The following is a 13,852-nucleotide window of genomic DNA, read 5'->3' as shown; positions in this document are numbered from 1 at the left end:
CATCACGACTTTATGATCGCGAAATTAGTATGATAGTCCAAAGAAGCACTGAAACTAAAACATCATGAACAACTTGGTATTCAACTGTCATTATGATTATAATTACTGCTCATTTCCCATCACGTGTCTAATTATCTTTCCTCATAAATTATCAACGTTTCTTCCTAAGATGTATGGCCATTATTTTCAGTTATTTCCCTTTAAGAGTTCATCGAGAATACCGGAATAGCTATTTGGTATTCTCACATGGGAATTTGTTGTATTCCAAAGGATTTTTATCGGTAACTGTTAGCAATATTTGTGGGGTAAGTAATTACTTAAAGAGAGTGTATTAACGCCTCAAAATCTGATTCCATTCTTTTTCCGGATTACTTGATTTTTCCAAACACTTTTGTCTCCATGAGTCCTCCGACATCCCGTTTTGGACCTATACACACGTACTTTGCTTTTTATATGACCAACACTGTTTGGCCATGCCGATCGATCGACATATAATTTATCTTTTTACGTATACGATTACTTTGGACGATGTCGTTTTACCAATGACTTTGATTATAAAACCATAGTGCTGCATATGTATATGACTTAGGAGGCGTTAAGACTAAGATGAGCCCATGTCAACATCCATAATCAAGGAATTAACTCTTGCAATGTGATGAATGGATTGATGATGGACATGTTTGGTGCATACAATGAAGATGGAGTCTTCCGGTGGACTCCTTAGTCCTTTCTTACTATTTTGCTAGGAAATCCAATACAACTAGTTTATCTACAACATCTGAATCTGTCGGTCAAAGATCAAGACCACAGAAGAAGAAGAAACTACAAGTTACTGCCTGGGACAAGATTTGGTATTTTCATGTGATTTCCTATGCCATGCACATGTCTGGACCGGGACCAAGAGGCCTAAACCTTGCAATTCCAAGAGGACCGGACAAGGAACGAGAAGTGATTTCCCCATTGTGGAAATCAGGCAGCCACGCGGTGTGCACAGAGCAAACTATTCTTTCGCCTTATACTAAAGAATACCGTGTGCATGCCGATGCTCGGCAGCATACGCCACCCTTTGAAAGGCTCTTGCCTATACTGGCATGGGCCTCTACTAACGATATGAGTGTCAAGAGTTGCCATCAGGGCATCATATAAATGTTTAAATAGTACATCTAACTTCATTAAGAACAGACACATGAGCTTAATAGACACTGAACTCCTTAACTGGATCTTCTGCTGCTAGAGGATGGAGAAATGGTAGCAAATGGTCGGGTCCTTCGAAGTCTGGTAAGCATGATGCAGATTCTAGATTATGCTTCAGTCTCATAGCTTCCTACAATTTGCAACAAAATTCTTGGGATTGGAGGCTTTTCTACTACCATAACCCCCTCCAGAATCTGAACTACCTGAGACATAGTTGGTCTATCTCGCTCGCTGTCTTGAATGCACCAGCAAGCCACTTCCCATGCTCTGCACACTTCTTCCATCTCCACGAGTCCGTTCAATCTGCGGTCCACGAGGGACAAGACTTCTTCTCCTTTGGCGATTGAATTAGCTATCTGAAGTGGTAGATAGTGGCGCATATCACTATTCAGCTCCTCAATGTTCCTCTTTCCCGATATGATCTCAAAGAGCAGCTTTCCATAGCTAAAAACGTCGACTTTCGATGTGATGGCTCCTCCTGTAATCCATTCTGGTGCGAGGTACCCTCTGGTTCCCCTCATGGTGGTGATTACGCGGCTGACATCCCGTCCCAGGAGCTTAGCCAGGCCGAAATCAGCAATCTGCGGTACGAGTTCTGAACCCAACAGTATATTCTCTGGCTTGATGTCGCAGTGTATGATGTGATCTCGACACCTCTCATGAAGGTACTCCAATCCTTTAGCAGTCCCAATAGCAATGCGGTATCTGGTTTTCCAATCGAGGGTGCTGGAACCTTTCTGAAACAAATGAGCTGCGAGCGAACCATTTGCAAGGTACTCGTATACAAGGAACCTTTTCGACTCTTCTGCACAAAAACCGCGTAGTCGAACCACATTGACGTGCTGTATTGTTCCTATAGTTCTAACTTCCGCGAGGAACTGTTTGTGACTTTGGTTTTGGTTCAAAAGTTTCTTCACTGCTATAGGAGTTAAGTCTGGCAGTACTCCCCGGAAAACAGAACTAAACCCGCCTTCCCCGATTTTCTCAGAGAAGTTCTTTGTCGCCTTCTTCAGAACTCGATATTCAAAATGCATCAAATTGTCGTCCGCTGCATGAGCAGACCGTCTCGTCCTAATAATCACCAGCGACACACTGAGGACCACAAGAAAAGCTAAGGACACAACTACAACTGCTGTTATGAAGTGACAAGTGGGTCTTCCCTTGTTCTTACTCTCCGCATTCAAGTCCGACGCCGCTATCCGGACATAGAAATCTCTCAAAGTTGTATCATTGGCGGAATGTTCAACCAAAAACTTTTCATCCGTCCATATCAGACAGTAAGCAGCGTAAACATATGCGGTGCACGAACAGTTGCTCAAGCACAATATCCTTCATGCTTCGGTGTTTTCCACCATGACCGAATCATAATTATTTGGCAAGTGTGTATTAGGCATGAGGAAAAAATGATCTTTCCTGTCACCACTGCAATTCGATGTATTTCGCCTCTCGCATCTGCCCAGACGATCTTTCATCTTCAGATAATCTAAGTATCCTAGCGCGCAATCACAAAGCGGTGCATCACGTTGATTGCAGTTGGAAGAAGCACCACAAAAGGGATAAATCTCACACTTTTGTGCTGGCTGTGTCCAAAGCACTTTCCATTCCTGGGTATGCTTTGCCCATACTAATTGCCTGAGCAGCCCTGTCGGTTCGAGCACAATTCTGGAAAGACTAAAAGGAGCAACTGAGGAATATTGGCTGTAGGACCCGTTCTCGTTTGAATCCACAGTGAAGTTTATCATGTCTTCCGTCTTTACTGAGGGGTGAAGCTCAAAATCGTACCCGGTCGAGTCGTGGCAATGCCAGTAGGCTTTCGACCTGTTAAATAGCGAAAACACAGCTCTTCCTTCTGATCCCATGGATGCAGAGAATATTCCGGGAGCTGGATCATTTAAATTTCTCCAAGACACCAGAACTGTCTTTTCGGAAGTGTTGAACTTAAACTTGGCACCTGGCAACCACGTATCAGTCAGATGATCGAAACTCTGCCAAGCAACATTAGACAAATTGGATATGTTCCTGAAAATGAAGTTCCCATTGTTAAGGAGCACTCCTGAAGTTGAATTGGGCACGAGGGATGTCGAACCGGTCGACCAGATTTGACGCTTGGATGAAGTGAGTAGGACTAAATTACCATCGTGGAGGAGCTTCAACTCCGAAGATAATGGGTCAGACACAGGGCGGTTCCTATTCGCAACCCAAACCAGAGTCTTCTGAGGTAAACCTTTGTACCAAATGCCAATGTAGTGGTTACCAGTGTTACCTGGTGAAAATAAGCCCATCTCGAATGTTCCCCCTTGAGAGATTAATGTCCGGTTTCCAGAGATAGATTCGCCCGGAAAGATGGTGTCGGTGCTTATGGAAAAAGAGGGGTACAATGAAACAGAGAAAAGAAGCAACATGAAAGGAAACATTTCTGAGTTTCCGATTATGCAACTCGTCTTTCGTTGCTCTTTCTTGCGCAAACTGCGGTTTTGACATGGTGAGTTAGCAACTCTTGTTAAGACTTCCTCTGAACGGAGAAACCTTGACTTCTCATTAGGCGGCGGACTTGGCTGAATTGCCCCGTCAACAAGGTTGAGTCGAAAGTGACAAGACACTGGCAATTTCTCTTTTGGGCCGACCAGAATCCTAGCAGTTGCTTTGCAATGAGCTGCTGTCCACTGAGTTTGCCAGTAAATGGCAGGTGGAGGCTCAGTATGGGGATGGATTGTATGATTGAGAAGATCATTTGGGAGTTATCGACCAATTAACACAAAGTCAAGTCAAGAACATGGACTGTGGACCAACCGAAGGCTTATTGATGTGCACAGCTTTCCCATTAGCAAGGAAGGTTCCTAAATTTGACATTTTTGACAAGGAAAAAGCAATGATGACCGTCCCACCAATTCTGACAGTGGGACGGTCCAATTCTGACCTCAATTTATTTTGGTGTTTTATCATTTTCACTTTCATTTTTTTCAATTTTTAGCAAAAATTAAAAGATAAAATTGTACGAGGTCCCATACAATCAAAGATAAAAATGACGGAATAACGCACATCAAATATTCACGTAATATGCTTGTCAGTCAAAATTCCATATTTGATACGTACGCACATATATTCGCATGATATGCTTGTCAACCAAAAATCCACATTCAATATGTACATGCCATATATCGACATGATATGAAGTCCACATCTAACATGCACGCACCATATATCCGTATAATATGTTTGTCATCTAAAAGTCCATTTCTAACATTGTTATATAATTGTCAGCCAAAAGCTCACGTCTAATATATATGCACCACATATTCAAGTGATATGTTTGTCTTATAATTTTGCCTTCTACTTTTGGCTCACAATTAAAAAAAAAATTTAGGCGGTCAAACTGATGAAACCTTATCATCCTGGTTTCACCAAAAAAAATTTGTGGTCCAAATTTGACCGTCCCACCGTCAGAATTGGTGGGACGGTTAGCCTAGCTTAATCCTTTTGACAAATTGGTTCCATCTGGTATCAGCTTTGATATCGTGAAAATGACCTGCTGTGCCCTCAATTGAAGCAAAATCCTTGTGAGGCATCTGTGGTGAAATTCATTTCAAGGCCAATATATGGCTGAGTGCTACATCAATAGATAGCCCCGAGGATTATACCACCAAAGTCGGGTAGACTTGATAGTACTATTTGCAATTTGCATTCAATTTGTGCAGTCACACAAACCTCGATTCCGCAATCTTGTTCTTGTGCTCATAACTAGTAACTACTAGAAATTGTGGAAATCAGACAGGTGGGCGGTGGGTGTGCACAGAGCGAACTATTCTTTGGCCTTTTACTAAAGAATACCGTGTGCATGCTGATGCTCAGTAGTGTACGCCACCCTTTGAAAGGCTCTCGCCTATACTGGCCTGGACCTCTACCAACGATATGAGTATCAAGGGTTGCCATCAGGGCATCTTATAAATGTTTAAATAGTTCATCTAATTTCATTGAGAACAGATAGATGAGCTTAATAGACACCGAACTCATTAACTGAATGTGCTGCCGTGAGAGGATGGAGAATTGGTAGCAAATGGTCGGAACCTACAAAGTCTGGTAAGCATGATGCAAGTTCTAGACTAGTCAGTCCCTCAGCGACATTAACTGTTGCGTCTTTATATTTCGAGTGGCCTCGGCCAATATCCAAAAGAGGTCACGAGGATAACGCCGGTGCGTTATGACTAATATATACGCATGCGAAAGGTTTATTCCAAACAACATATAAACAAAGGATACAAAAGATACATAAACAGATAGTCAAAGGTAACATGATACAAGAAGCATAAGTCTTAACACTAAAAAAAAACCAACACAAAGACCTAAAAGGTTATAGGAAAGTAATTTCATCACCAAAGACAAAACCGGCCTGGATCCAAAGCTATCACTTGGGACGAAAATGGTTCAAGAGGTGAGATATAAACGAAAAGCCAAGCCGGAATGCCTATAACATCCTAAACACAAGGATTATAAAACCATGATATAAACATATATCCAGCAATTATACCACAAGGCAATATCATCACAGCATACTACCAACCTTAGCCACACATAATGCAATGCTTAACTCAATCAACAACATCGGAACCAACACACACTCACAAGTATGCATTGACCGCACAAGTCCATTTATTAAGATGATCGCGCTGGCGCCACAATGATGAGGATCACGCGATCGCGTGATGACTCAAAATGCGATCTGCATTCTCCGCAAGACCGGCTCGCACTACAAGCGGTGTATCTAGTGCACCTACGGCACGGCAAGTAGGCATCCTATACGGACTTCGGTCCATCACAAGTCCATTTATTAACGATGATCGCGCTCTGGCGCCACGATGAGGATCACGCGATCGCGTGATCGACTCTCACAATAATGCGATCGCATTCTTCGGCAAGACCGACTTCTTTTCCCTCTCGAACCTACTACAAGCGGTGTATCTAGTGCACCTACGGCACGGCAAGTAGGCATCCCTATACGGGGCTTCGGTCCATCAAAGCGACCGGCATCCGATAATCCCTTAAAACGTACGAGGCAGAATTATGTCTGGCAAGTCTGTGGTTCCATAAAAATGGTACGTTACTATGTGTACAAGACGAACTTGCCGGAAAAACCCATCATCGTTCCTCATATGACCATACAACACACAATCAATTTATTCTCTTGATTTAGGCGGATGCTCACACACGTGCTCGAGACTCGGCCCAAGGCCATTTCATGCTAAAATATGTCTTTGATCGCACAGGTCATATGCATATGCGACTACCAAATAGACACTACAAGGACACAGGACAATTAACCAAACAAACACAATTCACTCAAGAGCATTCGGAAATCAACATTCAACGCGTGATCGAAACAAAGTCATCAATTCAACACGAATAAACCAATTCGATTAGGCCACATAAAGGCTCAATTGTGCCAAAGTCATTTATTAGCCAATTCGATTTATAATCGCCAATGATCGCTAACCTATCGTCGCTCGCGATCAAATCACACTATACACAAATTCATCTAACAACAATTAGCTACAACAATTCTAATTTAATCGATTATGGCCATTTATCCTAAACCGGGTTTCTAACTAATCCGACCATAATCAAATCTACCTAAATACCTTATCGACTAGCTAACTAATCTAGGCAATTAGCGCCTAACCAAGGATTAGGGTCAATTCAAAAACGGTGGTCGAGGTCAAGTCGGGCACGATTAGGTAGAAAATCAAAAATCACTATTCATGACAAAAACACACCGCGGCAACGACACTAGAGTTCGCCATGAAATCGCAAACAGCATAGCTGAGGTCCGGCAAGCAATGGAGGTGAAAAACGAATCGATAAGGAAACCAGGGAAAACGACCACGAGGCTCACGGGCGGCGATCGGCTCCTAGCACTTCATGGGCGTGAGAGGTTGAGGGTGGCCATTTAGGGTGGTCGGCGAGCGGTGGGTTACGGCGGAGGCGAAAAGCGCACGAACGGCGCGCGAAGGCGACAAGGCTTGGACGGCGCACTGGCGGCATAGGGCGGCTAGGTGAGAGGAAGATGTTATAGTGGTGGGTGGTGGCGGAAGGGCGGTGGGCACTCGGGCACTCCTGGACGCAAAAAATCCGCCAGGTCCACGGCGGCAGATGGTGGTGGCGACGAGTGGGGCGGGGTAGGGAGGGATGGAGGTGGTGGTTGGCAAAATCGCCAAGGAAGAGATGGTTCATGGAGGGGAGGAAGTCGCTCGAGCAACAAGGGAGAGAGAAGACGGGAGAGAGAAGAGAGAGAGAGAGAAGAAAAATAGTCATGGGGCTCAGGGCTTGACCAATTTTTAAAGTGGGGCCCACCAAATAATTTAAATATCTTGTCTCATATGCATTATTGAGGGCAATTTGGTAATTGATAACGGGACAATTTTTGGCTCAACCAATTGGGAATAAATTTGGATTTTCACGGGTTAGGTTGGGTGGAAAAGTCTTTGCACGAGATTAGAATCCAAGACACGGTGACCACGATTTGACCAAGAAATCGAACACAAATCGGGAAACGTCAAAATCGTCACTATGTCTTGATCAAAAATTTCACTAAAATTCAATTTCTTCTTTTATTGAATTCGGGCAAATTACAGGTTAATTCGAGCGCACAGCCAAAAGGTACATATCTGTAAATGTAGAGACTCAAGGAGGGTGAAGCTGGGGCTAACATTGTGCCCACAAAGTATTAAAGAAGGAAGGAAAAGTACATAAATTAAGCACACGACCAAACACTAAGTGCCATATTACGAGAAGCGAAAACCAAGGCAGCGGAAAAGTGCCGTGGCACTCAAGAAATTTGCTCGACGTAGCACTCAAGTAAACGATTTTTGAAAATTATGACACTTAAATGAACGTTTTGAAAGTTATGGCATTCAAGTGAACACCGTACACAAGTTATGGCACTCATGGTGTACTTATCCCAAGAAAGGACATAGTGCTTTGTCTTATGCTTCACTCTTATAGCTTCCTACAATTTACAAGAAAGTTCTTGGGATTGGAGGCTTTTCTACTACCATAACCCCCTCCAAAATCTGAACTAACTAAGACATGGTTGGTTTATCTCGTTCGCTGTCTTGAATGCGCCAGCAATTTGCATGCTTTGTGCACTTCTTCATCTCCATAAGTCCGTTCAATCTACGGTCCACGAGTGGCAAGACTTCGATTCCTTTGGTGATTGAATTAGCTACCTGAGCGGTAGTTCATACCAGAGACTATTAGAAATTCTTGAAGCACTTGAAGAAGATCGAGAATGTTTGAAGTCCTATCTCACTATCAACATCATAAACTTGCATTTCTATCGGATAGATAAGTGGTTCTGGGGGAAGTTGTAGTTTATCAATCTCTCCTTCTGGCATATTACCGATTGGCTCATCTATGGTTGATCATAAGGGCTCTATTGTAATTGTGTTTGGTAAAAGGTTCTTTCTAAAGCAACTTTGGGTCAAATAGTATTTGGCAAAATTCTTCTTGCAAAGGACATTGGCTGCATTTGTTTCTATTTTCCATTTAAAAGAGAATCCAAACCCTTCGTAGGCTCTAGCAAACGACTCAGGCCCCGGCAAAGCCAAATCTGGCTCCGACGACAATCGTATGAGGTCGCACGACCTCGGGTGGCCCTTGGAGTGGGCTGCTTGGGGTCATGCCACCTTCAATGAGGGTTGTGCAACGTCATCGGCCTCTCACTAGCCCTTTGCAGCCGGATCAGGCCTCGCTAGCCGAACTCGCATAGATAAGATGAACAGTAACAACAACGAGGGAAAAATCAAAAAACAAAAATATTAGTGAGGGTAGCTTTGGAAGAAAATAATAGATTTAACCCTAGGAATAGCCTTCTGCAAATGCTAAAAGCCCAAGGCAAGTGGCTTTCAAATTTGCTATGGACAGCATTTGGCCAAAGGGGTCCCAAATTTTTTTTCCAAATGCCCTATATTTTTCCCTAAGGTCTTCCCAAAGCTGAACCAAACTTACTTTTGTATACACCAAAGAGCAACCATCATTAACTTTCTCGTTGTCTCTCTTTCCTCTTCTATAGCATCTCTACCATAACCCTTTTAGGTTATAAAAAAGGAAAACATTTAACCCTTTTTTTCATTTCCGGCCCTATCCATTAACAATCCCAAATTTTCATTGCTAAGAGTTCTCTGAACTTACTATGAGAAGTAATTTTTTAATTTAAAAATTAAAAAATATTTTTTTTGAAATTTTTTTTTTTGGAATTTTTAGGGGGTTTTTTTTTATATATTTTCTCTACTTTTTTTATGTAAAAACTCTATCACCATTCTAGTAATAAAGAGAATTACCACTATCCTAATAGAAAATGTGTTTATCCAAAGATCCATTTTCTTGCCTCTTTTCCATGATGACTTTCACCTTCTCATTCGTTTATGTTGACAAAAGAAGAAAGACAGTAAAAATCATCGCATTCCCACAAATGTTTGTAGTATTAATCAATGACCAATGTCGTATTAATCGTTCATAGTTTCCAGCAACTTATTAAGGACGGGGAGGAATATCCCAAATGAATCCACTTTCTTCGTCCATCCATTTTCAACAACAAAAGCCGACGTCATTCCTTCCCCACCCCAACGCAACCGTCGATCCCAATAAGGCCACAGAGTCTGTATTTGTTCGTGGACCGACGTGTTTTAGGGACACAAAGGCTGTGTTTGACTTGAAACTTCCTCCATGAGTGAGTTGATCTTGGTATTATCTGGTACGGATTCACCCGCTTAGGAGGATTCATCGAATCAAATGCTACAATTGCTTTGGACCCATAGATATAAGTATGCAATACACAAATTTACTTTTTGCATGACCGACACTGCTTGACCATGTGGATTGGTTGTCTGAAAATTCTTTCTAAATTGTAAATTTTCATAGACTGCTTGTAACTGTTCTAAGAATTTAAAGGCACGTTTGGTTGAGCTTTTGAGAAAGCCTTTGAGAACTTGTGAAGGGCTTTAGGCTGCCTTTGTTTAGCAGAAAAATAAACGACGTTTCAAAATAGTTTTCCTAAAAATGATTGTTTGTGGACAATATTTTTTATTGACTTATTATTGAAAGAAATAAAAGAGATTATTTTTCAGGAAATAAGTGTATGATTTGGGCAAAGTTCTTCAAAAAATATTATCACTTTTATCACTTAATTAAAAATATTGAGCCAATGACAAAAAAAAAAAGTTCATTGTGGACAATAAAGATATTTTACGGTCCACTTGTTGACCAGTAAACGGGCAGCATTTCTAGCGAGGTTCCTCTGTCTAACGATCAAAAAGACCGGTTGAGTGTCATCTGTCATTGAAATGTCCAAGTCAACCAATTAACACTAGGGTCAAGTCAACAACAGCAAATTGTGTGGACCAACAAAAAGGTTCCATCGGTGGAAATTACGCACATATTGTTTTACATAGCTTTCCCATTAATAATGACGGAAGGTTTCTAAAAATTTGACAGGTTGGGCGAATTGATTATGTCTAGGAATCATCTTTAGAATCGTGAAAAACTATGCCCTAAATTGAAGCCAAATCCTTGTAAGTGAGGCATCTGAATTGAAATTCATTTCGAGGCCAGTACATCATAAGTGTTGTACCAATTGATAGCCTTGAGGATTATACCACAAAAATCGTGTACAAGCGATAATACTACGCATAATTTGCACTCGATTTATATAATCACACAAAACTAGATTCCGCAAACTTGTTATTGTGCTCATACCGGTAACTACTAGAAATTGTTGGAGCACTTGAGGAAGATGAGAATGTTTCAAGTTCTAGCTCGGTCTCAACATCATCAACTGGAGTCTCCCTCGGATATAGAAGTGGCTTTGGGGGAAGTTGTAGTTTATCGATCTCTCCTTCTAGCATGGTGAGTACTCGGCTCATCGACGGTCGATCATGAGGGCTCAATTGTATGCACCAAAGAGCAACAATTATCATCTTCCACGTTGTCTCTCTCTCCTCTTCTGTGGCATTTGCCATTTCAACCACATTTTCTTTGCTGAGTTGATCATAAACCCACAAAGGAAAATAAATTTGACTTGAAGCCTCTGCATTTGCATTTAAATTTCTCCTTCTACCGGCCATTTCCATTAACATCATCCCAAAACTATAAACATCGGCTTTGTAAGAAACACCGCCAATGTCCTTATAGAATAGCTCGGGCGCCATATATCCCAAAGTTCCTCTTGCTGCGGTCATTGTTACTATGCTGTGACCAGTTGGATAAAGTCTTGCAAGTCCAAAGTCAGAAACTTTAGGAGTGAAACTCCGGTCAAGAAGAATGTTGTGAGGCTTGATGTCAAAGTGTAAAATTTGCATGTCGCATCCCCGATGTAGATACGCTATCCCTCTAGCTATGCCAAGAGAGATCTCATACATTTTCTTATAATCAAGAGAATGGTCACCGTCCTTATGCAAAATGTGCTTGTCCAAAGATCCATTCGGCATGAAATCATAAACAAGAGCTTGTTTGGAGTAATCGAAGCAAAAACCAACAAGTTGGACCACATTAACGTGGTGGATCCTTCCAATCGTGGCCACTTCGCTTATAAAATCTTCGCCGTTAGATTTCGGTTTGTTCAAAATCTTAACCGCGACTTCATTGCCACTTCTAAGTACTCCTCTGTACACGGAACCAAATCCCCCTTCACCTAACTTGTGCTTGAAATTTTTTGTGATCTTCTTGATATCGGAGTAAGAGTACCTTATGGGCAAAAAGTTGTTGTGAGCTTGTAGAAATTCTTCGACGTTTGCATCCATTGCTTGATGCCTCCTCATCCACTTATAGATTAGAAGTATCAACACACATGGAGCTCCGAAAATGAACTTCGCTGCCAAGAAGTGAACTGCGTAGAAAATTTCCTTAAAATTAGCGTAAAGCATAGTCATTTTTGTTGTAAAGAACACACAAAGAGTGCTTTCTTCACAAATAGTTGCAGGAGTGTTTCGTAGATGTGAACAAAAAGAAATCATCCATACCAAAGACAAAGCCGACATCAGGAACTGTATTCAATGCAACATTTAGCGCCGTACCCCAGGAAGAATTGTCTACAGAAAGCGAGAGATTAATTAAGACATGTAATCAAAACTAGCTGAGCAATGAATGAAAAATAAATTTAAGGAAAGAAGTGATATTGATCTGATTAACTCTGAAAAATCGAGATGTTCAATGTTGACTCAACACAAACTTAGTTTGAGTGGGTTCTATATTGCAGGTTTCAACTATCATTGCGTGAACACTGAAAAGGAATAAAACACAACACGACGTACGTGGTTGCCATCCTCCTTTTCTCTCTGACAACGACTGACTGTATTTCACAGTGAACCAATTCATTTGCATGTCATCTTAATCCCCTCCAGGGCTAATTCGTTTTATTCGGTTTTGCTTACCTTCTACAAACTTCACTTGCATCTGTTACTATGATTGTCATACTAGTCAACTACAGTACGTCGCTTTAAGGCAAAAGAGCTATAGCTAGAGCCAAATATTACCATACTGATCGGGGTAAAGTACTTTGATGGAAAGGCGTACTTACCGTAGTAGTAGGGTATGCATCGTTTCCCTCGGAATCGGAAGCCTAAGAAGCAAAAGTGATATGTTTTCTTCCGCGGCAACCAGTACGAGAGATTAAACCCGTCGGCCATCGCATTGTGGATGTCGTTGTAAGAGACCGTGCGATTCTCCCAGGACGATGCTCCTATTTTATCCCATATATATTCTGCTGCAGGTATGGACATGGTTATGGTGCAAGAATCCTCAATATCGGATACCCCTGCTAGAGGACGGCATAAGTATAGTACCCGTTTAAAGCTATACACGGTTCAGTGTGTATATATGAAGGAGACGTCACTTGCTTTGAGCAAGACAGAATGGTCACCGTGGGAAATGAATGACTCAGATAGTACGGATCAGCTCCTTCTCCACTGAAATTAGAGTATGTTAAGGGGTGGAGAGGAAGGGAGGAACAGTTGCTCTTTTGCAGCCCGACATCGACCACTTCCATAAGCCCCTCAATGATACCCCAATAATTGATGTCTGGTATTATCCTTTTCACGTGATATCGGCCGGCGTACAAAGATAGCACCGTGCGGTTATCTTCACACGCCAGCTCGAACCTCGAGTCCCCGCAGCCTTTCGGGTCGTCCTTCAGTCGAAAGGGATAGCTAATGTTACGGACCTCGCCGCACGCCGAAGGGGCGCACAGGCGATTGTTCCGGGCACAGCAACGAATCCCACCTTGTATTACCAGAAGGAGGAGCAGTAGGAAAGACTCCATTTGGTACCTGATGTTGAAGACAATTTGTTCGGCTTTGGTTATTGTGGGTGGAGAGGGTCGATAGAAAAAGGGATGCATTTATAGAGAGACACCGTATCCTGATCGGAGTTGATAGAGTTGGAGTCCGTCGATTGGAAAAGCCCAAGTCAAGCAAAATGACCAAGAACCGCCCAAAGCCAAGAAAGTGGAATTTCCAATATGATGGAACGTGAGGCCCGGACAAGGACATCACTCACATTTATACTTAGAGACAAATTATAAATGTGTGGGCGAGGACCATAACTTGGAATCTACGATTCGAAAAACGACTGGAGAAAAAGTTTTCTTCAATTAGGGTTAGTGGGAAACTAA

The 13,852-nt window shown here is 42.1% G+C and overlaps 4 protein-coding genes, 1 non-coding gene and 1 pseudogene across 5 annotated transcripts in view; 2 read left to right on the top strand and 4 right to left on the bottom strand.

The window, feature by feature from the left end:
- The window catches only part of LOC115746805, a 959,385-nt gene that overhangs the window by 508,675 nt on the left and 436,858 nt on the right, over positions 1 to 13,852 (bottom strand). The gene's annotated exons all lie outside the window — the stretch shown is intronic.
- On the bottom strand, positions 970 to 5,124 carry LOC115746818 (G-type lectin S-receptor-like serine/threonine-protein kinase At2g19130). The gene is made up of 3 exons (XM_030682734.2): positions 5,023 to 5,124; positions 1,398 to 2,447; positions 970 to 1,167 (listed from the first exon to the last, which is right to left on the bottom strand). The coding sequence occupies exons 1-3, from the start codon at positions 5,122 to 5,124 to the stop codon at positions 970 to 972; spliced, it is 1,350 nt and encodes a 449-aa protein (XP_030538594.2).
- On the top strand, positions 976 to 1,083 carry LOC115746940 (annotated as a pseudogene).
- Positions 2,380 to 3,724, bottom strand: LOC115746831 (G-type lectin S-receptor-like serine/threonine-protein kinase At2g19130). The gene has a single exon (XM_030682751.2). It carries the CDS (start codon positions 3,606 to 3,608, stop codon positions 2,526 to 2,528), a length of 1,083 nt encoding a protein of 360 aa, XP_030538611.1. The 5' UTR covers positions 3,609 to 3,724; the 3' UTR covers positions 2,380 to 2,525.
- LOC115746938 lies at positions 4,970 to 5,086 on the top strand. The gene has a single exon (XR_004016091.2). It is a non-coding gene; the product is annotated as a U5 spliceosomal RNA (small nuclear RNA).
- On the bottom strand, positions 10,841 to 13,527 carry LOC115746828 (LEAF RUST 10 DISEASE-RESISTANCE LOCUS RECEPTOR-LIKE PROTEIN KINASE-like 2.1). The gene is given in 4 exon segments (XM_030682746.2): positions 10,841 to 12,070; positions 12,204 to 12,272; positions 12,761 to 12,997; positions 13,000 to 13,527. Coding segments are annotated over 4 exon segments (1,980 nt in total). The 5' UTR covers positions 13,502 to 13,527; the 3' UTR covers positions 10,841 to 10,898.

Source organism: Rhodamnia argentea, chromosome 7 (assembly GCF_020921035.1).
Source record: "Rhodamnia argentea isolate NSW1041297 chromosome 7, ASM2092103v1, whole genome shotgun sequence".
NCBI lineage: Eukaryota > Viridiplantae > Streptophyta > Magnoliopsida > Myrtales > Myrtaceae > Rhodamnia > Rhodamnia argentea.
The sequence above is the reverse complement of the archived record's forward strand: the minus strand, read 5'-3'. Positions and strand labels throughout refer to the sequence as shown.

Bases quoted from the DNA above. Each gene is read 5' to 3' on its own strand.
- LOC115746831 (XM_030682751.2), bottom strand. From the start codon at position 3,608: ATGTTTCCTTTCATGTTGCTTCTTTTCTCTGTTTCATTGTACCCCTCT.
- LOC115746818 (XM_030682734.2), bottom strand. From the start codon at position 5,124: ATGGCAACCCTTGATACTCATATCGTTGGTAGAGGTCCAGGCCAGTAT. The intron at 2,448-5,022 runs GTATTCTTTAGT...ACGGATGAAAAG, and splicing joins TGAGCATCAGCATGCACACG to TTTTTGGTTGAACATTCCGC. The intron at 1,168-1,397 runs GTAGTTCAGATT...TTCTTAATGAAG, and splicing joins ATAGACCAACTATGTCTCAG to TTAGATGTACTATTTAAACA.